The sequence below is a fragment of the Paramormyrops kingsleyae genome, chromosome 23, assembly GCF_048594095.1.
Source record: "Paramormyrops kingsleyae isolate MSU_618 chromosome 23, PKINGS_0.4, whole genome shotgun sequence".
NCBI classification, from domain to species: domain Eukaryota; kingdom Metazoa; phylum Chordata; class Actinopteri; order Osteoglossiformes; family Mormyridae; genus Paramormyrops; species Paramormyrops kingsleyae.
Window position 1 is genome coordinate 10,452,828 of NC_132819.1, and position 23,914 is coordinate 10,476,741.

At 48.0% G+C, this 23,914-nt stretch overlaps 1 protein-coding gene across 8 annotated transcripts; it reads right to left on the bottom strand.

The window, feature by feature from the left end:
- Positions 1 to 1,238: 1,238 nt before the first annotated feature.
- Positions 1,239 to 21,154, bottom strand: LOC111839683 (ubiquitin-associated protein 2-like). Of its 8 annotated transcripts, none has more exons than XM_023803800.2 (30): positions 21,066 to 21,154; positions 19,569 to 19,699; positions 18,771 to 18,848; positions 18,415 to 18,525; positions 17,888 to 18,056; positions 17,531 to 17,611; positions 17,372 to 17,417; positions 15,940 to 15,984; positions 14,831 to 14,919; positions 14,392 to 14,451; positions 14,047 to 14,084; positions 13,870 to 13,952; positions 13,268 to 13,445; positions 12,370 to 12,565; positions 11,825 to 12,129; positions 11,112 to 11,284; positions 10,228 to 10,408; positions 8,846 to 8,909; positions 8,451 to 8,586; positions 8,294 to 8,375; positions 7,977 to 8,184; positions 7,803 to 7,891; positions 6,804 to 6,857; positions 6,570 to 6,651; positions 6,004 to 6,218; positions 5,316 to 5,421; positions 4,319 to 4,447; positions 2,756 to 2,823; positions 2,490 to 2,681; positions 1,239 to 2,138 (listed from the first exon to the last, which is right to left on the bottom strand). In XM_023803800.2, the coding sequence occupies exons 2-30, from the start codon at positions 19,650 to 19,652 to the stop codon at positions 2,043 to 2,045; spliced, it is 3,438 nt and encodes a 1,145-aa protein (XP_023659568.2). In that variant the 5' UTR covers positions 19,653 to 19,699; positions 21,066 to 21,154; the 3' UTR covers positions 1,239 to 2,042. The 8 variants fall into 8 exon arrangements, with proteins under 8 accessions (XP_023659568.2, XP_072562237.1, XP_023659567.2 ...); XM_072706136.1 differs by lacking the exon at positions 21,066 to 21,154 and adding an exon at positions 20,892 to 21,059 and having other exon boundaries at positions 8,846 to 8,885; XM_023803799.2 differs by lacking the exon at positions 21,066 to 21,154 and adding an exon at positions 20,892 to 21,059.
- Between the last annotated feature and the right edge of the window lie 2,760 nt (positions 21,155 to 23,914).

Sequence of the window (23,914 nt, forward strand, 5' to 3'; positions counted from 1 at the left end):
AGCTCACACACACCCCATTCACACATTTGGGTAATTTGGCAACTCAAATTCACCTTAGAAAAAAGACAGAGAACCAGGATTCATTGAAACCCCATGACAACACAGGGAGAACATGCAAAGTCACCAGACTTAATTAGAGCCGGGACAGACTCAAACCCTGGTCTGCAGAGGTGTGAGACAACAGCACTAACCACCCCTTTCACCATTAACAGCCAGTCCCAAGCTATGATTAAGGACATTTGTCAGACAATAGAGTTTACATATCGAAAGCATGATACCCTTCCAGAGTTCCTCCATTACATTGTGCTGTTACTGTCACACACACACAAACCACATTTAAGTTATCCACAATGGATCTCTCTTGTAGTTCTGGAAGCAGTTTAACAGTATTTTGACTTATTTTCTAAACTCCACCAAATCTGGGAAGTTTACTTTTGGGACATAATTAATAATGTACGTAGTTCGAGTGCAGCAATAAAGCAGATTTCTTTCCAGTGTATCTGTTAATTTTGTTTTTTACCGTATGCACTTCCTGCATCAGCAGCTTCCTCTGACACATCATCTCCTCTGCATGGCCATGAAGCCAGATGTAAATACCTAAGCTGTGTACTGAACCACTCAGTACCAGTACGAGTGGAAAACAAGGAGCCTCCTGGGCTTTGAGGCCCCTCCCTGAATCCAAAGGGATGGTCCTCATCTCCGTTGTCTTGGCAAGCTCTTTGGGGCATTTAATCACTTTCGATGGACCATACCTCAGGTTATGCTGTGCTTGTCTGAGGGACATGTGTTGCTTGGCGAGGAGGCAAAGGAGCACTTCTGTGACACAGGCTTGCTGTAATAGCTAATGAGTATTTAGATCGTTATAAGTGGTAACACTTCCGATAAAAAAAAGTCCAGGATTAATAATTGTATTAAGCTAAACAATTTTGTGTAAAATAATGGAATTAAGATGGTTCTCAAAAAGTTACATTAACCAGCAGACTTTATCTACAATGAAATTTAAATATGATTTGAGAAATAATTTAGTCAGGATTACGGTCAGTCAAAGGCTTCATCTCTTCCAGGCTCAACTTTTATCATCAGCATTTTCACCTTCACACCACCGGAAGAAACTTTGTTTGCACCAAAACTCCAGAACCTGATTTTGATCATCTTCTCTATGGTGTTTAACAGTTCAGAGAAATCCAGCCAGACAACTGGCAAACAATGCAGCCTTTAAAAAGAGATCCACATTCAAGTGATGAAAATGTCTGTTTCCTGTTTATTTCGTTGTTATTTATATAATTATATATAGTTTACAGAATAAAAAATAGGAAACAAATGGACATTGATGGGTGAGAATGAGGAACGGGTTACAGTACTCAATTTAGGTTCAATAATGTGTGCAGACACAAAACAGACTTATTATGAAACAGTACAAAAGAAAAGTCACTGAAAAAAATACAAGAGTCCATCATCAATAACAAATTTAAGGTGTCTAGTAGTAACAGAGATGGAAGATTGTTGGGTTAACAAAAAATATTAAAAAAAAACATGGGGGATACCTCACATCAGTCAGCTGGGTCCCACACACACACACACACACACACACACACACACACCAATGTCAGCATGGTCCCATATGCACTCTTTTTAAGAATTACAGATTTAATCTTTAAAAACTGATACAAAGGGAAATAAAGCCAGAAGACTCAAAATGTGACAAATGGGGATCTCCTCTCCTCTGTGTTTCTCCCCCAGCAGATTAGAAAAATAAAAAGACTTCATTGTTATTTTTTGTTTTTAGAAAAATTGCTTACACTGTTGTGAGAAAGGGGGATTAAAAACAATACACACTGGGAGCACTTGTTGTTCCTCTGGTTTAAACTGGTCTGTTCTCCCTCTGCTCAGCTGCGGTCCCCATGACGACATCCTTCCCAGAATGCCCCACTCTTAAGTGCCGGCCTCCCTGTCAGTGACACCTGGGCCTGCTATTGGCTGGAGATGGGCAGTCAGTGGGGGCTTTGTGGGACATATCAGTCACACGTTAGGTGATAGGGGCATTAGTTTGTACCCCAGCTGTAGCTGTTGTATGCCGACTTGCTGCCTTGGGACTTCTGCTGGATGGAAGAGCCCTGGGTTCGCTGTGCAGTGGCTCCCTGCGAGGAGATGGGGGTGGGACAGGAGCAGTGAATGAAATGCAGCACACTGCACTTCTCAGGAAGCACCAGCTGACATTCGCCAGCTTCAATGGGAACGTATGTGCATTTTAAAGCATGATGTCAATTTCAAGCCTATGACAAGCTGTCAAGTTTGTGGCAGTCCCTATCCTTCATGTTAAAAACACAGTTGGAGAACATAGCAACATTAGTTAAAGAGAAACAAGTTTATACCACCAAAGTCTAACAGTGAAATGTGTGGTCAAACCACTGAAGCACCTCTTTACTTAAAGAATGTAATAATTGTGTTTTTCTTACTGTAAATACAGACAGAGCAGGACATTTCCTCACCTGTGCATCCTGTTGCAGGTGGTGGTGCAGTATCTGTGAGTATGGCTGCTGATGTGGGGTCAGGACATGCATGAAGGGGGCAGCGGGGTAGGTGGCTGCTGAGGCAGGGCTGATGGGACCGCCGCTGCCCAAGGCAGAGGGCAGGCCGAAGGGAGCGGCTGCAGCTGCATGGAAAGCCGGCTTTTCTAAAGACTAGGAGGAAAACACAGTCCCTCAGGATTACAGATGCTGGCGTCCAAAGGTAATTTGAAGAAGAGCAGTCATACCTGAGTCTTTGTGTAAACAGAGCCCGAAATGTCAGGAACCCCAGTGTTGCTGGATGCGACAGAAACTCCTGCAAAACATGGTGAGTTAGTTGTAAACACTTTAGCCTATAGAACAAGGCCGGTGGCTGAGCCGTAGAGGCACTGACACTGCAGTCTGATAAAAAGGTTGGCGACTGGGCCACAGAGGCACAGATGCTACGGTCTGATGAGGCCAGTGACTGAGCTGTAGAGGCACCAGTGATGCTACCTAATAAAGAGTGACTGGGCTGTAGTGGCACTGATACTGCAGCTGCAACAAGGCTGATGACTGGGATGTAGAGATGCTAGTGCCTGATAACGAGGCAGGCAACTGGGTCCTAGAGGCACGGACACTGCTACCTGATAAAGTCGGCGACTGGGCTGTAAAGGCACCAACGCTAAAACCTCATAACAAGGTCGGCGAATGGGCTGTAGAGACACTGACACTGCAGCCTGATAACGAGGTTGGCGAATGGGCTATAGAGGCACAGACGTTACAGTCTGATAATGAGGCCAGTGACTGAGCTGTAGAGGCATCGTTACTGCTACCTGATAAAGAGGTCAGTGACTGGGCTGTAGAGGCACTGATACTGCAGCCTGGTAAGTTTGGCGACTGGGCTATAGAGGCACAGACGCTACAGTCTGATAATGAGGTCGGCGACTGGGCTGTAGAGACACTGACACTGCAGCCTGATAACGAGGTTGGCGAATGGGCTATAGAGGCACAGACGTTACAGTCTGATAATGAGGCCAGTGACTGAGCTGTAGAGGCATCGTTACTGCTACCTGATAAAGAGGTCAGTGACTGGGCTGTAGAGGCATCGTTACTGCTACCTGATAAAGAGGTCAGTGACTGGGCTGTAGAGGCACCGACACTGCAGCCTGATAAGTTTGGCGACTGGGCTATAGAGGCACAGACGCTACAGTCTGATAATGAGGTTGGCGACTGGGCTATAGAGGCACTGACACTGCAGCCTGATAATGACGTAGGTGACTGGGCTATAGGGACACCAACGCTGCATCCTGATAATGAGGATATTCTACTGAATTATCTGACACCATTTACAAGCAATGCACCGCCTGTTCTGCAGCAATATAATGATCCATAATGACAGCAAGTCTGCAGAGGACTTCCACATGACGACACCCTGGAATAAACCAGACAGATGCATGCACGTTGAGCCCCAGCCTAGTGAGACAGATGCTACCTTCCATTAATGCCACAAATGCTAAACGTGCAGAACCTGAGACTCTGAATAACTCAATTTCAAAGAGAATGGCTGTGGAGGCACCCACGTTCATGCTTCAGGTCAGTGCTAAAGAAGTACCCCCCCCCCCCCCACCACCCAGTTGCTGCCGGCATCACCAGAAGCATGGCCTCCAGGCTGTTCATTGCATACAGAAGTAGCTGCTGGAGGCTGGGACAGGAAGGTGAAGTTCAGCACCACATTCAGACTATTATTAGTGGAAAAGCTAAGAGCTTAGCCCTGACCGATGGAGCAGCAAAGCCAGGCGTGGAAAGCATAGCCGGGCCGGGGGACTCACCAACTCCAGGCCCAGATACGGTACTGGCTGGCTTGCCCTGTGCAGAAGCAGCAGCTGCAGCAACAACAGAGCCATATCCACCCTTACAGAATTCCCCACTCCCCGAAGTCTGTCCCAGTTCCTCATAGCCTGCAACAGTGAGACAGACATAGACCGACAGAGTGCCGAGGGTCAGAGACAAGCAGAGCACCAAAGCGGTGAGGGTGAGACACAGACAGGCGGAACGCCGAGGGTCAGACACGGGCAGGCGGAACGCCGAGGGTCAGACACGGGCAGGCGGAACGTCGAGGGTCAGACACGGGCAGGCGGGACGTCGAGGGTCAGACACGGGCAGAATGTGTATCAAAGCGCAGAGGGTTAGACAGACAGGTGAAGCACCAAAGGGCTGACGGTCATACAGGCAAAACGCTGAGGGTCAGACACACAGGTGGAGTGCCAAAAGTCAGACATGGGCAGGCGATATACCCAAGCGCCGAGGGTTAGACACAGACAGGTGGAGTTCGGAGGGTCAGACAAAGTTAGTCAGATAAACAGGCAGGGAGACAGGCATGAACAGCCTGAGGGATGGACGGACAGACGGATACATGGACAGACAGAGAGCCCAGAAAGTCAGTCATAAAAGGCGTTACAGGCTATGGGCAGGAGGAAGGATCGATAAGAATGAAGATAAACAAGCAAGAAGGCGAGGAAAGGTCTCAGAAATGCAAGCCAAGAAGAACCAAGTAGCTGGTGGGGGGCTGAACACAGCCCCCCTCCCCCCAATACAGCTTACAGCTTCAAGAAACAGAAAGACCACATTATTTCCTCCCGCAGGATTAACTCAGATTCACCATGACGTTCAGCAGGTTTTCGTTAGTTGCACAGGTTGGCTGGCAGTTTTCAGCCTGTGCTCCTCTGACACCAACGCTGCTCTAGACCTTGTCACATCATCTCTCATCCTCGTGTTCCATATGTTCCTCACACTCACAGAAGCTGCAAGTGTGTTTGCACTGCCTACCTGGGCCGTATCCATGGGAACTGTAGCCGCTAGGCTGCTGGAAGGACCTGGCTGAGGCACCGACACCAATGTTCACACTGTGCTGCTTGGACGAGGCAGGGGTCACCTGGGAAGAGGAGTGTTAGAGACTAATGCTGACCAAGACCCACGACAGAGAGGAGTGTTAGAGACTCATGCTGACCAAGACCCACGACAGAGAGGAGTGTTAGAGACTCATGCTGACTAAGACCCACGACAAAGACATTCAGTGTCTTTAAGGATAAAGGCCTTTGCACACCGAGCACAAATTTTTTAATCTGCCATCCGATAAAAATCATTATGTACAGAAACCTTGCACACTGTGTCCGACGCGCTTTACTATTCTATAATTCCGGATATAATTCTGGATATTCGCAATATGAGACAAGGAGGATGATTTTGTTGGTCATTTCACTTGAGAAATATTAACCAAATATTAAAATGAAGACCACTCATCCAATCCAGTTGGTTCTGAACAGCAGTTGGCAGTATGTCTAAGGCAGGGATAAACTCGTGATGTGTGTGTGTGTGTGTGTGTGTGTGTGTGTGTGTGTGTGTGTAACTGGCAACCCAAACTGTACCATCGGAAAAGTGCACTCCAGGTGATTTACAGATATTTAGAAACTGACAAACGAGGAGAGACTCCGCCTTCCTCTGGAGCTGGACTCACCGGGAACACAGCTGGGCTGTACTGGAAAGGGCTAGCCAGGCTCGGCAACCCAGCATAATACGGCAGACCAGTGTAGCTGTATCCAGGCGGCAGCGCAGGGCTCAGGAAGGGCTGCTGCGTGCCATGCTGCGCCTGCGTCGGCTGCGTCTGCGGGAGGGAATTGGCTGGTGCCGGTGATGAAGCATCCCCGCGGCCGAACTTGGACAGCTCCCCCGCTGGAGGAAAGTCAGAGCACGTTCATACAAAGTGGACTGCAGAGAAGCAGCCTCATCTAAGATAGAGAGCATCATAAGCAGAGAGCACGGCTCATCTCAATAGACAACTGGGCAGACGTGCAACACAGGCCAGGAAGAGAACAAGCAGGAGAGAGTGGCTGGGTGATGGGGAGAGGAGAACGGACAGGAGCAGCAGCCGGGTGAGAGGCGGAGGAGAACGGACAGGAGCAGCAACCGGGTGAGAGGCGGAGGAGAACGGACAGGAGCAGCAACCGGGTGAGAGGCGGAGGAGAACGGACAGGAGCAGCAACCGGGTGAGAGGCGGAGGAGAACGGACAGGAGCAGGCTCACCAGAGTAAGGGCTGCTGGCTAGGCTGCCTTCTCTGCCTGCCAAGGCTGTAGTGGGAGAGGCGATTGGAATGCTGTAATAATCCTGAGGAAAAGGGGCAGAGAAAGGTGTTATTCTGCTAATGACTAAAATGATAGAACCACAACAACGTCAAGGTTTCAGTAAGCAACCCCCGAAAAAGGAGGGAAATGGCCAAGATAAGGGGGAGAACCAGGGTGCCCAAACGGGGGACTCACCAGGGGGATTCTGGTCTGAAGCATCTGCAGATCATCATAACTATAGACCTGAGGCTGAGGGAGAGAAAGCAGGAAGAGCTGGTCAAGAGGGATGGGAGAAGCAGCCGCTCCAGAGCAGAGCTCACTGAACTGCTCAAATGACTTTGTAAACAGTGTCATTTAAATGAGGTCCTGAAAGGGAGGGGGAATAATCAGCAGAAACAGTGGCATGCAGAAGTTTGGGCAGTCCAGGTCAACATTTCTGTTACTGTGAATAAGGGCAGGTGATATGATAAAAATAATCACTATTCTTTTTCAGGCAGGATCACGATCCATGATCTCATCACAATTCTTTTTAATGTTGGTTTTTAAGACCATTTTCCAAGTTACTGAACAGAGCAGGGATCTAATTCCACCATTTAAAAAAATAGCCCTGTAAGGTAAAAAAACTGAAAGAGAAAAATATTGCCAATGTCAAATTCTTTTCAGGGACCAACTCCCTGAAACTCATCTATCCTGCTACGTTGCCAAGTAGAGAATGTTCTGCATGCTGCACATTGTACGTTGGGACGAGGGTGTAAAAAGGAGAGAGGGAGAAATCCAAATCCGCTGTTTGTAATTGCTGGTTTATTGGAGCATTGAAACAGACCTGGCTGACGAAAACAGAGCCATAGAACTGCAGCTAATAGAACGTGCACTGCAGCACAACGCTAATGATCTCTCCATAAAGGCAGAACGCGGACACATTTCAATCACTCACAATCTAATACTGTCCAAACATACACCCCTAACTGTGAATAGTTAAGCGAGTCGAAGATGAAATGATCTCCAAATCATCATTATAAATGTCACTTTTTAGAGCAGCTTTGCTCTACAGCGCCACCCAAAGCCTGGAGTCAAAATATGTGGTAACCTGGCATATTGACACTAGAAGTAAGAAGATGCAGGATGGGGGACAGTCCTGCTATCCAGAAGGTCACTGCACTGAGAGAAGGTGGCAGGAGACAGGTCTGCACTCACAGGGTAGGGGTGAAGCAGCCCGGGGGTCAACATGTAAGGGTTGGGAAGCAGTGGAGGCACCCCAGGGGGGAGGTTTGTGGGCACCTTCGCTGCAGAGGACAAATAGACAGCAGGTTATGCCCAACTGGTCATTTCTTATGAGCTGGGGAAGCCCCCCCCCAACCATCCGCTAACCTGAAGATGCCACTAAGCTGCGGGAGGATGAAGTGTTGGAGGTGGTGTGCACCCCTGAGGATGAGGAGGAAGAAGCCAGCGGGACGCCGAGAGCCACGGGCAGGCCGCTGACGGCAGACGTGGTACCGAGATGGGGATTCGCTGTGCTCAGGGACACTGAAGAGGGGAAAGAGGAGTGGAGGCCAGACTCACTGTCCACACTGGGGTTCTTGGAGTCGGAGAGGGAGGAGGACAGAGAGACAAAGGAGGCAGAGTGAAGAAATCGAGCCGAAACACACAGAAGTGACAGGCGGTGACCGCCTGCTGGGAACACTCACCAGGAGTATGGTAGCTGAGCTGTGCGCTGAGGATGAGGTGGAGGAAGAGGAAGGCACACCGCTCTGCTGTGCGGGGACAGTGCTGCAAGGGGAGTGGCAGCCGGTCAGTGTCCCTGTGCACAGCTCACCATTAGCAGTAACGACGTGCCACGCTTACGTGCTGTGCTGCGGCTGTACCAGAGGGACGCTGTGAAGCTCCACCGTACCCTCCACCGAGGGGGCCGTGCTGGACACGGGGAGCGGGCTGACAGGGTCCGAGACGGCCCTCCCAGACAATGTAGGGCCCGCCGCACCTAGGGAAGAGCAGAGGGCAGGTTATCTGGCTGGTCCACGGGCTGCTACCATGCTTTCCAGACAACAGTGACTATGTTTGTGATTTACAACCGTCCCATTGGTGTGTAAGGTTTTATCTGTGTCACGTTCCTGCCCGCTGGCAGTGATGCCAGCTACCGAGGACAGGACTACAGTAGAGAAATTAAAAGTATTGGGATTCAAGTGACCACCTTATTCGTGTAAAACAACCAATGCAATGAGCAGGAAGTGAGTGCTCACCTTCAAGGACCTGCCCTGTCTGCCTGGAGTTGAAGCCATTCTGGGAAAAGACAGAAGATGAGAGCTGAGGAAGAGAGACCCAGGTGCGTCAGCGGGACACTGGGAAGGTCTTAACGTACAAAGGCCCCCATGAGAGATTAACTTGTGTAGAGACCGACTGACAGGGACCGACTGACAGGGACCGACTGACAGGGACCGACTGACAGGGACCGACTGACAGGGACCGACTGACAGGGACGGACTGACAGGGACGGACTGACAGGGACGGACTTCGCACAACATGAACAGTCAAAGGAATCTGAAGGGACTGACATTTGGCAACTGCAGTTGAAGAATTTAAGTTAAATCACTTTGATAGATCATTTTGAAATAATTTTAATCAGTGAAACAAATTTAATTAACAAAGCAATTTCATGGTTTTGTTTGAAAAAAATTAATTAATTCATGGGTTTGTTTGGAACACAGCTTTTGATTGGATTAACAAGCTGATACAGGTGGCAGGGGGATACATGTCCCCCCACTTTTCATGGGGAAAAATAAAACTTTAATATGTAACATCCCTAGACAGTGTTGGATACTGTGATCCAGAACAAGTTGAGAACTGAGTGCCAAATAAAGATATGATCTGTCAAATAGCAAGCAATGTGAGATGATGTAAATTCTATACAGGGTTAATCTAAACCAAGCCTATGTTAGCGACTGTCAACAGAATTTTCCGATAGCCAAATTTATGTATACTACAAGAAAGAAAATTACTTCATCCAAGTTTGACCTAATTGTCTGTTAGAATAAAGCTGTAAATCAATGAATGTTTCCTCACATATGTAACATTACAGTAAACTGGGACTCTGTAAATTTAAACTTACAACAAATTGTAGAGCCAGTTCCAGTTGATGGGCGATTCCATACCAGACAAAGTAAGACTGTATGTATGTCGGCCAGTGTCAGTCAAAATGCTTAGTGTATTAAATCATGCCAAATGCCTCATCAAGTCTGACTGCATAAGCTTAAGAGTTGAGACCGTTTGTTCACTACTTGGTTTCCCCCTCCCTCTCCTGCACCCCTGCAAAGGGGCACTTTAAATATATTTAATCTTTAAAAGTTCCTTTTAGTCTTTTTCAGGCATTTTCCTATTAGAGAGGCAAGCTTAGTAAGGTCCTCATGACAGGTGCATGGTTCAAAGCCTGCAAGCCAAACAAACGACTGCTTTCTGATTTAAAAAGCCATCAGAGGAGTGTGGACTGTGCTTTGCCCGGGACGACACACCGTGCCGCCTTATCCCTGCACTGTGCAATGTGACAATATGGTGTTCAGAGTGTGTCTGAGACCCTCATCGATGGCAGACCATCTGAGAAGGTCAGCAGGCTGCAGGAGCTCCTTACCTTGATGGGCTGCATGTCCTTCTTTGGTGATGAGGAGACAGAGGTGGGGTACCATTGGTTCTGTGTAGCTCTCTGATCAAAAGCGGCCCCACCTACTGCCACTGCCACCTGTGGGGGGAACGAGGCACCTCCTCCACCCTGATAGCCCTGGTCCTGGCTGGAGATGGAGGGTGCCGATTCACTAGAAGAGGCGAAAGTGGATAGTAAGACAACATCCAACAGACCAGTTCGCCATCTTCTACTCAGCCAAAGCGCCTGGCAGCCTCTGTTCTGCTTTCAGTCGTTAATCACGATATGCAGCGTTTGCTTTATTTTGCGAAGCACCAAACAGGAATGTGGGTTTTACTGTAAAAGGCCTTTGCTTGTCTAGGGCTGGTTTGAAACACACATGGGCTGTGTCCAAATTCAGGGGCTGCATCCTTTAAGGACACAGTCTATGAGGGTGTTCTTTGAATGTTGAGCGAAGTGTTATCAAATGGGAAGGTCTGGCCTACGGATAATTTCACCAGCTGTTCCTGCCCTTACTCATGAACCACGAAGCACCACTCTTGGGACACATCCACTTTACTTATACGCAATGAATCTTGGGATATGGTGTGCTGTGAAGGATCCATCGGGTGCATCCTTCACAGAATGGGAAAAGGAGAATTTCTAGACCGTATTTGAATGAGCCTGCGAAATGGGTCAGCCTTGTCGCACCACTGCCACGCATTCAGTATTCGAATGCTGCCTTAGAAGGACGCAGCCCCTGAAATGGGACAGCCTCGTCACACTGCTGTCACACATTCGGTCTTCGGATGCTGCCTTAGAAGGACGCAGCTCCTGATTTCAGTCATAGCACTTGGGCCTCTCACAGGCCGGACAGCTAAAAGGGACAGAGTTACCTGCTGGCACTGCTGTACAGGCTGGTCTGCACCTGACTGCAGGGAGAGCTTCTCGCCAGCGTGGAGTCATTTTCGGCAATGACTGGTTCTGATCCAAACTGCAAAGCTCCAAACTGGAGGCTGAGTCCAGACATGTCAGCCGAAGCAGGCATCTCCACTGCTAGTGATGGAATCTGGCAGAAGATAGAAGAGGAAGCTGTACGGTACACAGGAGTGATGGCGGTCTGAACCATGATCCACAGACCAGTACGGTACACAGGAGTGATGGCGGTCTGAACCATGATCCACAGACCAGTACGGTACACAGGAGTGATGACGTTCTGAACCATGATCCACAGACCACTACGGTACACAGGAGTGGTGGCGGTCTGAACCATGATCCACAGACCACTACGGTACACAGGGATGATGGCAGTCTGACCATGATTCACTGACCATTACGGTACATAGGAGTGATGGCAGTCTGAACCATGATCCACTGACCAGTACGGTACACAGGAGGTATGACAGTCTGAACCATGATCCACAGACCAGTACGGTACACAGGAGGTATGACAGTCTGAACCATGATCCACAGACCAGTACGGTACACAGGAGTGAGGCTGCACTTATGGCATGTGAGTGAGTTAACAATATGAAAGAAATGTCTATGTGGTGACAGTGTGAGGTCTGCATAACCAAGATGTCACGGGTCTGAGCCAGGAGCAACCCACCTTTGTGCTGATAGAGCTCTTTTTCTTCTGCTGCCGGAGCCTGTGCTGCTGAAGCTGGGGGCTAGAGGAGCCGTGGAAGACTTGTTGGCCTGGGCTCTGCACCACCCTGGAGACAGGGGGCAGGGAGCGGGCAGCCAGCACAGAGCTTGTCTGGGGGGGCAACGAAGTTGACCCGGAAGATGAGGAGGAGGGTTTGTCCTGAAGGAAGGCTTCCACCACGGAGGAGGCCGTGGAGCCGCTGGACTGATAAGCTGGGTGTTTGGTGAAGGGGTCGCGGAGCAAAGGATCTAGCTGGGACTTCCGGTCTGAAGGGGCCAGAGAGGGAGTACCTAGTCAGACACAGTCCTACATAGCCGTGTCTTGGTTGTTTCATTATGTTTTGAAGCTTAAAATGAGAACTTCAAGTAACTTTCACTTTTATTTTTGAATAAAATAAGTGTTCTCGTGCTTTCCCTGGGTGGTGGTCAGGGCCAGCCAGGTGACCAGGCCGGCACGATGCCCTATTCCACACCACTGCTTTTCCATCAGCTATACCCAGGCCTCACCGTACTGCCCCAGCGATGAACGAGTCTCCCAGGAGCTGGCTGAGCTGGGGGATCCCATCTGAGTGTGCTGAGCTGCCAGCTGGACCAGAGCCTGGGCCATCTTGTACTGCTCCAGGAACTGGGGACCACTAGTGCTGCCTGTACAGGTGGTCTTGGGCTCCCCCACCTCCCCAAAGGACTTGCTGAGCAGCCCAGCCTAGATGTACAGTAAAAAGGGGTAAATGAGATCCGACAGACAGGGGACCCCATTATGCAGGATGGGACAGGAGGAGGAACAGGAAGCACGTGTGCAGCCTCAAAGCTGCTGCTTCGGCTCCTTGTACTAGTACTCTTAATATATAAAATTGCCTTTGCAAGTTACTTTAGTTAGCACAAGATAATGACAACACTAAAAGTAGGCTATTCGGTAACATAAATAATGTGCGCAGGACTGCATGTGGGGACCATGCAAACCCCAAACACACAGAGGGAGATTAAGCGGTACCGACCGCACTGTGCACATGTGGGAACCATGGCTTAGTTTTCTAGGTTTGGCTACAGACACTTGTCACTGTCGCTGCCATTCATCATTAGGGTGAACTTGGCATAAGACAGCAGTTAATTGGATGCATTGTTCCCATTGTTGATATGGGTGCTGATTAAATGGTGTCACACTGGGACTCTGGTTTAATTCAGCGGAAGAGAGCAAAGATGCATGAAAAAAGCAAGTTTTTTCAGTTGCAGGCTAAATACTCCTGGGGGCCAAATTAATGAGGGGGAATACAGCCAAAATGGGGCTGGGGGTGGTGGGGGCGGCTACCGGTGAGTCCCCTGGGAACGACATAACCACCAAGAGCAAGGGGAAAAATGAAGACAGCAAAGCATAGCAGCCTGCTATAGGTCTATCCTCTGTACTGACCATGCTCTTCCCGCAGGGGGCGCTGGGGGCGGTCTGCACCAGCGGGGTGCCCTGCTGGGAGCTGCTGAAGACCAGGGGCTGGGAGGGGGCAGGTGGTCGAGAGGCATCCCGTGGCACAGGTTCCGCTTGCGTGGATGAGGATGGAGTCGGTTTGCCCAGCAGTACTGCCAGGTCAATCCTGCAGGGGCAGAAAGTGTCCGCTGACAGCTTGTGGAACCTGACGCAGGTATGTAGCTAAGAACAGAAACAATCATGCCGCATTTATCCGAGAACAAGTAATCTGCCATAGCTAATGTTATAAAGTCCAATTTCTAATCCCATCAAAGTCACCGTGAATTGAGGTGTCACTTTCTTTGCAGTCAGCAAGCGGCATCCAACCGACCTGAAGCTCCAGGATTGAGTTTGCCATGCCGAAGGGGCAAACATCACTCCTTTATCAGTTCTTTGATTTTGACTTGAAATGTTGACATAAAAACTGAGAGACCATGTGCAAGAGACAAACACCCAGAAATATTTTAACTTCAAGGACCTAACAAAGCCACCCTGCATGAGGGCCAGTATCTGTGCTCCTCCTACTGACTCCAGAAGGCCAGGAGACCCACCTCTGTCCGGCCGCAATGCTGAAGGCTGGCGGGGCTGGTGACACAGAGGCTACGCTCGCTGCAGTAAACACCTTGGTCTCCAGCTGTGATGGGCAGAGGCAGAGTGGCACACACATAAAGGGAAGGCGTGGGCACAGTCGGCCAGTCTGCAACAGCCGCCCCCCTGCCCCTACTCACATCCTCGGCCCAGTCCTCAGTGGCTGTCCTCCAGGTAGCTGGGAATATCGGGACACTCAGTTACTCACAAACATACTTCTCGTTCAGACCCCCAACTCCGGTGGCAGAGGCAAGGAAGACAAGAGCCATCATGACTGGGCAGAATCAGGAGCTTGCCAGCCAATCAGGGCTCTCCTGCAGTAATACTATGCTGCATCATAACACCAACAACTTGCAGAAAGATGCATGTGGCTAAGAGCACACATGAGAGCTGGATGTTTCACTGGAGCAGTTAACCAGTGAGCAGGGCAGCAGATTCGGCCTGGAAAAGGCCACAGGCAAGAAGGGCTGGAGAAGGCCACACACCTGGCGTCGTCTCGAACCTCCTGGAGGAGCTTTCTGCTTCAACGCCAGAGAACAGCAGCCCTGCGGACAGGCAGAGCAGCGACAGGTGACACATTCACCCAGAGACGCGTAGGGTTCTACTCCAGAAGGATCAGGTGAGTAGGGGCTTTCATGCTGAATGATGAACATACCAGCTCACTCTGCCCATTTTCCTATGCTTGGTCCTAAGTACTCAAGCCCTTTAGAGAAAATCAAACCCTTTACCAAAGGGGTGTCATATTTAGCTCCATTTTTAGGCTAAAATGATTCGGCTTGGTAAATGATTCAGGTGATAAATTTTGAAAATGCCGTTCATTAGTAATGCAGCAGAAACAGCAATTGAAAACAAGTTATTTTAAAAGGGCAACTATACAAGAACAATGGTCAAGAAACCTTCACAGTAACATAGTAACTGACTGACTGTTGCCAGCTTCAGGTTCGGCGCAGCTCCTGCGGTCCCAGGCGCCGCCAGCCGCCTTCGGCTCTCTGTAGTCCGCCGGGTTGAACGTGCTGCAGGGGAAAGTGGCCAAAGTAAATGTGTGATACGTGGATGTAAGCCCTTACAACAATGCTGGAGTGTGTGTCCTCCACAATTTAGGACTCGCAAATCAAGTTCATGGGATCCATCTTGGTAGAAAGGAGATACTCCTGTGGGGTCAGAAGCAGCTTCAATTTCAACAAATCACTTAGCAGAAAGTGTTTCATCCAGAGTTTTCTGTCATTTTTATCCACGAGTCTTAGCAAAGATGTCCTACGCGTTACCGTGAGCAAAGTTACGTTCAAGATGTCCTACGCGTTACCGTGAGCAAAGTTACGTTCAAGATGTCCTACGCGTTACCGTGAGCAAAGTTACGTTCAAGATGTCCTACGCGTTACCGTGAGCAAAGTTACGTTCAAGATGTCCTACGCGTTACCGTGAGCAAAGTTACGTTCAAGATGTCCTACGCGTTACCGTGAGCAAAGTTACGTTCAAGATGTCCTACGCGTTACCGTGAGCAAAGTTACATTCAAGATGTCCTATGCATTACTGTGAGCAAAATTACGTTCAAGATGTTGCTCTGTGTAGATGCAGATCTAGAATGAGTCAGATGCGAAGGTGCTTTGAGGGCGGGCAGGTGGGCTTCCAAGCTTTACTGTTAGCACATTAGCATAACCGCCAGCTCTGGATTTCCCCACTTTTAACCTCCTGTCACACTGCCACGAAGCACATGAATGGCAGCTGTAAGATTAACCCCTCTAGTTGTAGGCAAATCCAAGCTTAACATGGATACTGACCTAATACTGAGTAAATGACGACCGGCAGCCAAGTAGCAGCATCATCTACCTGCACCGAGCCTACGGGGTGGATCGCAGTGCAGGAGCTGACTTAGGTCCTGCTCTGAAGCCTCTAGATCACATGCTCCCCTGACCAGCTTAACTCCTACCAGTACAGATGTACTGACACCAACTGGGGGGCAAATCACTAAAGCTGCAAGGTCCACCTGACCCCCAATATACCCCCTCTGTACATATCACTCAAGAGCCACTCACCTCTCATCTCCTGACAAATCATATCTTGTCCCCTTATCACTCTGGCTTTAGAGAGAAACAACAACAATGAATATAGAAGATTGGGGGGTGACAGGTTAAGACAGCCTGACAACAAGCTTGGGGCTCGGAAGACAAGCTCCATCCAATCCACATGCATACCATTTGACATGGTGAGTAAACGCAAGAACTGTTTTGTTAGTGAGGCAACCCTCAGGAGACGTAGCAGACATAATGTAACACACAAAAAAATGCAGCCAGAGGCAAAACAGGGAGACATTTGCATGAAACATATTCTGTCCATGTCTTCCCACATTTCAGCCAAAAACAAAATACAGCTTGCTGAAATTTGAATCAGCAAATATGCTGAACTGGCTCCCTAGTTATGCAATCACAGAAGGGGGAATCCGTTTTTAATCGAGGGCTGAAAGTGTGTGTGTGTGTGTGTGTGTGTGTGTGTGTGTGTGTGTGTGTATAACCAGACAAGCCAAACCACACATGAACCATAAGTCATGTGATGAGGCTGTCGACAAAGACGGCATAGCTGCATTCCCACCGTGTTACTAGGAGTCACATTCACACACACCCAAGGACTCTGCCACAGCACAGCACGGCACACAGCACGGCACACAGCACGGCACACAGCACGGCACACAGCACGGCACACAGCACGGCACACAGCACGGCACACAGCACGGCACACAGCACGGCACGGCACAGCACCACACAGCACCGCTGCACACCATGCTGGACAGAGTGCACCTTTTCAGTGCAGGAAGCGTACCGGTGCACTGCGTTAAGAGTTAGCTCAGCATACCTGAGAGCACACCAACGTCAAGTCCACTCACTGAGGTACAAGACTGCCTTCAATGTCCCTTTCTAGCAGAGCGATATTATTCGCAGACCAAGCAGGTTGCTGCACTGATGCCCACAGCTTAGCATCTGGAGAGGGGGCACCTGCCTTTCCCCATTACTAATTTCATAATTTGAGACTGAGGTGACAAGCAACTGACCCTGAAAGACAGCATCGCAGGCCCACCTGTTACCCTTCAAAATCTAGACACAGAGCAGAGGCAAAGAGCAAAGAGCAGCAGCAGCCCAGAGAGACCAGCACAGGCAGGCTGTGTAGAAATGGCACCAGGACCTGGACACAGGCCTGAACTCCCCAGGAGGACACAGGCCTGAACTCCCCAGGAGGACACAGGCCTGAACTCCCCAGGAGGACACAGGCCTGAACTCCCCAGGAGGACACAGGCCTGAACTCCCCAGGAGGACACAGGCCTGAACTCCCCAGGAGGACACAGGCCTGAACTCCCCAGGAGGACACGTGTGCACTGCATCAGCGTGAGCTTTCCCACAACATCGGCGCTTACTGCATGGGTGCAGCTGCTGCTCTTTGGGGAGGGGAGCGTGCACAGCTGGACCGCAGGCTTACCCCATAGCCAGCGCCGAAAACCTGCCCCCACGCCTGCCAGGGCCCCCTGGGGGAAGAAGAGGCGAGAGCAAACATCAGCTCCTAGAGACCGTCCTGCCCACATCACTTAAGGAGAAGGTGCAGTAAATGAAGCAGCTTGCTGCTCTGCTGGTATCCCACCTCTGCCCCGATTCTTTCCCCGGCGCCCGTGTTCCGCCCCGGTGCCCTTGCTGCCATCCAGCCCGTTCTCCTGAGCATGGCCTAAGGGACGGCAGAGAAAGAGGAAGATGAGGCAGGGCAGTATGCAGGAAGGCACAAAACGTGTCCAGAGTAGCGCAGAGAAAAGGTTATGGTGGACAGATAGACATCCTAATAAAGCCGCCATGTACTATGAACCCAGGCTGTCTGGGTTCAGCAGTCTACACTCTAGCAATTGCTGTATCATGTAATGACCACAGTGCATGCGCCAGATGGGCCTGTCAGGACAGAGCAAGTGGCACAGACGCATGCCCACCTTTCTCTCTCTCCCTCCCTTACCTCCTCGCCCCCGACTGGCACCCCGGCCACGACGGGATGGCGCGCCCCGACGGCGAGCCGTTTCCTTCTCTTCTCCGTGATCCCGGTTCTCCTTCCCATTTTCCTCGGCTTGCACAATCTCCTTCTGCCCAGATACACTTTTCTTCTTGCCCACCATTTCCCATGAATCCTGAGGTATGAGGCAGCAGTAAGACAAAGACAGCAGCTGATTGTAAATAAAACAAAAGACATTAGAATCTTCATCTCTTGCATCTGCACAATAATCTGTGACATCTGCACAAACCCCCAGTCTCACATCTCTGACCCACCAGAGTCCAAAACAGCTATCCTAGCTGTGTACCATTAGAAGCATGCAACTGTATCAGCTGTCAGATCTTAATACTTAATACTCCTTCCTCGAGCAGGTCCTTCAGACCCTTCATCAGCCAATCTCAAGCCGCTCTTCTCACTGCATGACCACACACTGCATGCCTGGAAGCTCTCTTGCAGGACCGTCCGACTGACCCCACCCCCTAGCTAAGACTTACAGTGTCCAGGCTGCCTTCAAACAGCACGTTGATGGCTCTGTTCACATCACCATTGCAGTCGTGCAACGCGATCATGGATTCATCCTGGTTCTTGCCTGTGATGTCCACCAACTGCCAAAAGGACAAAACTGAATAAGGCTGCATCAGATGAGCACAGTGGCAGCCTGTTATCTATTATTTGCATGTCAGCATTGCTGCAGGTAACTAACTTTTAAGGTATAGAAATGGACTCTGAGGAACATTTTTCTGCCATTGGGAGTACATTAATGTTGCTCAAACCGGGCTGTAGCCTTTGTTCCGACACTGAGGCAAAGGGCCTCATATCTTTTTCAGAATGCCATGGGACTGGACAGTACCTGCTTCACCTTCTCCTCAAAGTCTGTGTCACTGCAGTCAGAAATCATCTGAGCCAGACGGATCTGCTCAGCTGTGGCCTGGGAGGAAGAGGGCAGTCAGCTCTGACACACGGCACAAGCGCTCTTCACAGGAGACTTTAAGAGCTTTAACAGCTCAAGGCACTTTTTCCTTTTACTGCTGGTAGGTTTGGGTCATGAGAAATTAACTGTTTGGAGATGATGCCATTAAAAACCCCACAAAAATGTGCATGAAGTTTGGGGGACGGTCCAGATCGGTTTCATTTTCAACTCTCAAACACAAACCCTAAATAAGAAATTCCTCAGGTCATGGCGTGCACATCTCAGTAAGTGAAGTTATTTTACATATACTCTCATATAAAAGCACATATAATATTTGCCATTTGTACATTTCTGCAAATCCCATCTCACTGTCCTATGACACACACAGGCAAGATGGTGAGAGAGGAGCCTGGGGTCACCCATCTTTCTGGTGGCCCTGGAGCAGTTTTCGTGGATAAGGGTTTTACTCAAGGGCCCAACAATGATACGATCACTCTGCTAGGCATGGGATTCAAACCAGTGCCCTTCCAAGTAAACAGCTCATCTGAAGAAATGTCACATTAGTCCAGGAATGTGATTACAGATGGGAGATGTCAGTATACCTTACCTGCATGTTGCTTTGGAACAAAAGTATCTCCTAAATAAACATATTTAATGTAAAGGAAATGCCTGGGTGTCATTTAGGCAGTGCTCATGGGTTCCATGTAAAGGTGCTGGCTCCGGGCCCATCAGAATTACCTGAGGCCTCTGCTTGGTCTGTGCCTGGCTCGGTGTCGCCTCCAAGCTGGTTCGAGCTTGGCTGTGTCCCACCGACGTCATCATTTACAGTATATACAAATGACAATATTTACAAAAGAAACAAAAAACACCTGCAAGGGACAATTTGGGACACTTACACACGGGCCAATCTCCATACTATTCATAAGTAGCAAAAACAAAAAACATGCACAGCAAATGGCAAACAAAAGATGTTTTGACATTTAACCAAATTTACTTATAAATCACATAGTATTAACATTACATATAAAATCTTGAATTATACCCGGTCACGATTGTTGCAGTCTTGAAGACAACAGAGATGCTCAACAGGTCGTTAAAATTTTATTAATATTCTTTAAACACAGCTGACATGAATCACAAATTGTTGATGTATGCAAGCATGTGCGTATTTAAACTCTACTAATTCTCACTCTGTGTTAACCATTAAAATCTCAATGATTAACTGTAGGACAGGGAAAGGATTAGTTTTAAACATCTCCCTATGCTTATTATGACATAGTAAGCAATATAAATAGAGCAGATAACCAATGAGGGATATCCAGAAATCAGCCAAAAGAAATATACAGGTTATGCCAAGAGGTCTCCTGCACTCAGTAAAGACTTGGACACAAAACTGGTACAAAACACTGCAGGTAGATGAATTTGGCTAACCTTACTTATGTTATTGTAGCCATAATATGACAATGTGTCAGACAACTGTAGCAGACTATGTCAGATAGGTTATGAATTTGCTACTAATTTCTACTCTTAATGAACCTGGCAAACAATTCAATGTAGTTAAATCAAAATAAACTTTAAAAATACATTCAGATAAGTTAGACCCATTAGCCACTTATATAAAAAAACAGGCAAATGAACGTAACTTTATTTGATCATTTACATTTTGACACCGTAATATCCAGTGTCATAAAAACACAGTTTCCGCGGATTCCGACAATCCGCGGGCGACGCTGCAGATCTTAGATTTTATGTTGCTTGTTCTTGTGCCTCTCTGGTAATACAGATACAGCAACAAGCCCGATGAGCGCCACCAGCAGCCCAGCTGTGACAAACACATCACCATGCAGCTATAAACACGTTCGTGACAAAACACATCTTACATAAGAAATTTACAAACGAGAAGACATTCGTCGCCACATTGTTTCACTAACTAAGCATCGCTGCACAGTTCAGTTCGTCCTGGAAACACCACCACCACATCACCGATGTACTTGACACCGGGGCTCTCGTCAGGCCTCTAGGCCCCAAATAACGAAAAAAAATAAGACTTGATATACTGACCAGAAACCCGGTTAGAGGCCTGAAATACAGCGTTCAATTTGACTAAGCGGTCTAAATACGACCTCCTAATCGGGTCTGAACAAAAAATTAGTCCCCTAAATCCGCAAACAGAATAGGGAAACAAGCCGACCAAACTCGCGGCGACAATACAGACACTGTTGAGTTCGGTTTTACCTGTTCCTTTTCCATAGACACACTGACACTCGTGTCACGTGGTCCCACAACACCGCTCGGCTTCAAGGAAACGACACCTTGGTCATGTGATGTACCCGGAAACCCGCTGTCGGTGGTCCTTGTCACATGACCACCAACGAACTTCTGGCGTCTACTTCGGACCGGTTATATTGGTCAGAATATAATATGTATGTATAATGTGTATGTGTAAGATTACGATTATTACTTTTTTGATCCCAGGGGGAAATTCTGGTGTATATAGCAGCAAGAACATAGTGCACAGGTGAAGATAAATATGCACATACATATACATGTATACCCATGTGCTGCTGTTCATATTGTATAATTTTTATAACTTGGGGTCTTGAATCTCACCTACCCTTGTGTCTTCTTGTGTTATGTGATTTTCCACTAGGTGCTGTATTCCAGTCTCCTCCCACAGTTCAAAGATACACAGTTAATTGGCATCTCAAAATTTGTGAGTGCATATCTGCCAATGAAGTACTGGCATCCCATCAGTGGGGACCGCTTTAAGATTACAAGGGAAGCCTTACTAGCTTCAAGCTGGAAACAAGCTGACTGACTGACAAAATATTCAGGACATTCTGAATGTAACACCAAGATTAACAATTACAGTATCATAAGATTATTTGAGTAAGTGCTGTAATTTCATGTTCCATCCAACTAACCTCTTACCCAGTATAGAGTCACAGTGTCAACTGCATCAGTAATTCAAATAAGAAATACACAAAATACAAAATAAAGAATCTGAATTTGTAAGTCTACGCCAATAAATAGACTCACCCAGCCTCAGCACGTCTGCGGCTTCTTGAGCCCCAGGCCCTTAACCCCCAGCTCCCTGAGCGCCGCTATGGGTGGCTGCCCTTCGCGGACAGCTTACTCTACATAGAACAAGTTGAGGGAGGTGTAAAGACAATTTCCCCACGGGGATCAATAAAGTATCAATTATTATTATTATTATTATTATTATTATGTAGCTGGTTCCTGGACACTCCAGCTCCAGCAGTCAGTAGAAAGGACGACAGCCAGAGGCACAGGGACCTGTCCTCACGCACAACCTGTAACATTCCCAAATATCAGCCTGTAAACAGGTTGCAGCAGGGGCCGTGCGGCATGCTGAGAATATAATACTGTAATAATTATGGGATATTTATATATTCACGACAAAACAGTTAAGCTGTTTGCTCATTTGCACCATTTACACCTTCAGCTGTACAGAGGAACATTTAACAAGAGCAGCTATCGTCTCATAACCCTGGACAATAAAGATTTTGCTTCCTGACCAGTATTGGATGTATTTTATGGATTTTGGGCTGCTAACCACAAAAATAACCTTTAAATTTTTCTATCATGTACCGTTTTGTAGATATGCCCTATTTGTGTGATTTCTTGACATATTTATATTTATACTATGATATTGCAAACAAAGCAAGCTGTTTTGGTTAACCCAAGCATGCCTGGGTATGCACTCTGTATATGTGCTGTACAAATGCTGTTTTAGACATGCTTGTGAATGCGTGATCAGGTTAGATGCTGGGAGACAGGCTGTACTCGTAGGTTACGTGTACAGATGCTTTGCATTACATTAATACAGTTTGAACACATATCGAAGTGAATGTTCTTCAGGCAACAGTATAGCGAGTGCACTTAACAGTGGCATTTACAGCTGTGTTATATTCTGCTACATTTGTTGCAAAGGGGGGGGCAGCATGTGGCTCAGTGGGCTAAGCCTGTAATCAGAAGGTCACCAGTTCAAACCCAGCCTCAGCACATCTGCAGGTCCTTGAGCAAGGCCCTTAACCCCCAGCTCCCTGGGAACCACAACAGGTGGCTGCCCTTCACAGCCAGTTTACTCTATAAAAAACAAGTAGGGGGAAGGATAAAGTATCAATTACACTGCACAATATTTTTTAAATGTTTTGCTTCCTGGAAAGTTTTTGCTGATTTTGACAGGTACCTGGTGGGTATGCACAAATATAGTTTTGGTTTTGCTGCATCACATAAGTGTCTATTTCTCAGAGTTCCTAAGTGTTTATCAGCAATAACATTTATTAGCATTTATGTTTCTCATATGCTATTAAGCTCAACATAATTAGAAGTGTTTTGCTCTTGATTTTGTAATGACATTGATGAGACATTGACTGATACCAATCATCCAGCAAACGTCTATAGCATCTAGCTTACATGTTATATTGCTACTGAGGCAATGCTATATTCTGAAACAATATTTACGCACTATCAGGTCTATATTGACCCATTGAGCAGCATCTGTGTATGCAAGCCGCTTTTATAGCCTGCTGAGGCAGTGTCAAGCTGGCTCCGGCCAGCCCAGGCATGGCCAGGCTGTAAATCTCCACAGAACAGCTTGCAACCTGGCCTGGTTCCATGCCTGGACATGCCCAGACTGTACAAAACATTGTTGATAGGTCTCTTGCAGAAACTGAAAATTTTGGACACAAATATATGAAAAATACATGACAAAACTGGAGAATTTGATGAAACAGTACATGACGGCCAAATTTGGATGTGATTTTTTGTGATCAGCAGCCACAAATCTATAAGGAACACCCACCAGTGTTCAGGAAGCAAAATCTTCGTTGTGCAGTGTTATTATATGCTGAAGGCTCAAAGACAGCATGGCTGCACTTATACAGAAAGCTATGAGCTCTACTTCAGTTATAAAACTAGTGACAGACAGACAGACCCAGGGCTCCTCGCATTTGTTTTGCAACACATGCAACTGAGCTGAGCTCAACTCAGAGGTACTCGCGAGTCAATGCCATTTGCAGCGCCAATACTAGGGCGAAAACAGAAGGTTCAGGTGACGG

Bases quoted from the DNA above. Each gene is read 5' to 3' on its own strand.
- LOC111839683 (XM_023803800.2), bottom strand. From the start codon at position 19,652: ATGATGACGTCGGTGGGACACAGCCAAGCTCGAACCAGCTTGGAGGCG. The intron at 18,849-19,568 runs GTAATTCTGATG...TCTTCCTCCCAG, and splicing joins AGACCAAGCAGAGGCCTCAG to GCCACAGCTGAGCAGATCCG. The intron at 18,057-18,414 runs GTAAGTCTTAGC...CTCATACCTCAG, and splicing joins TTGAAGGCAGCCTGGACACT to GATTCATGGGAAATGGTGGG.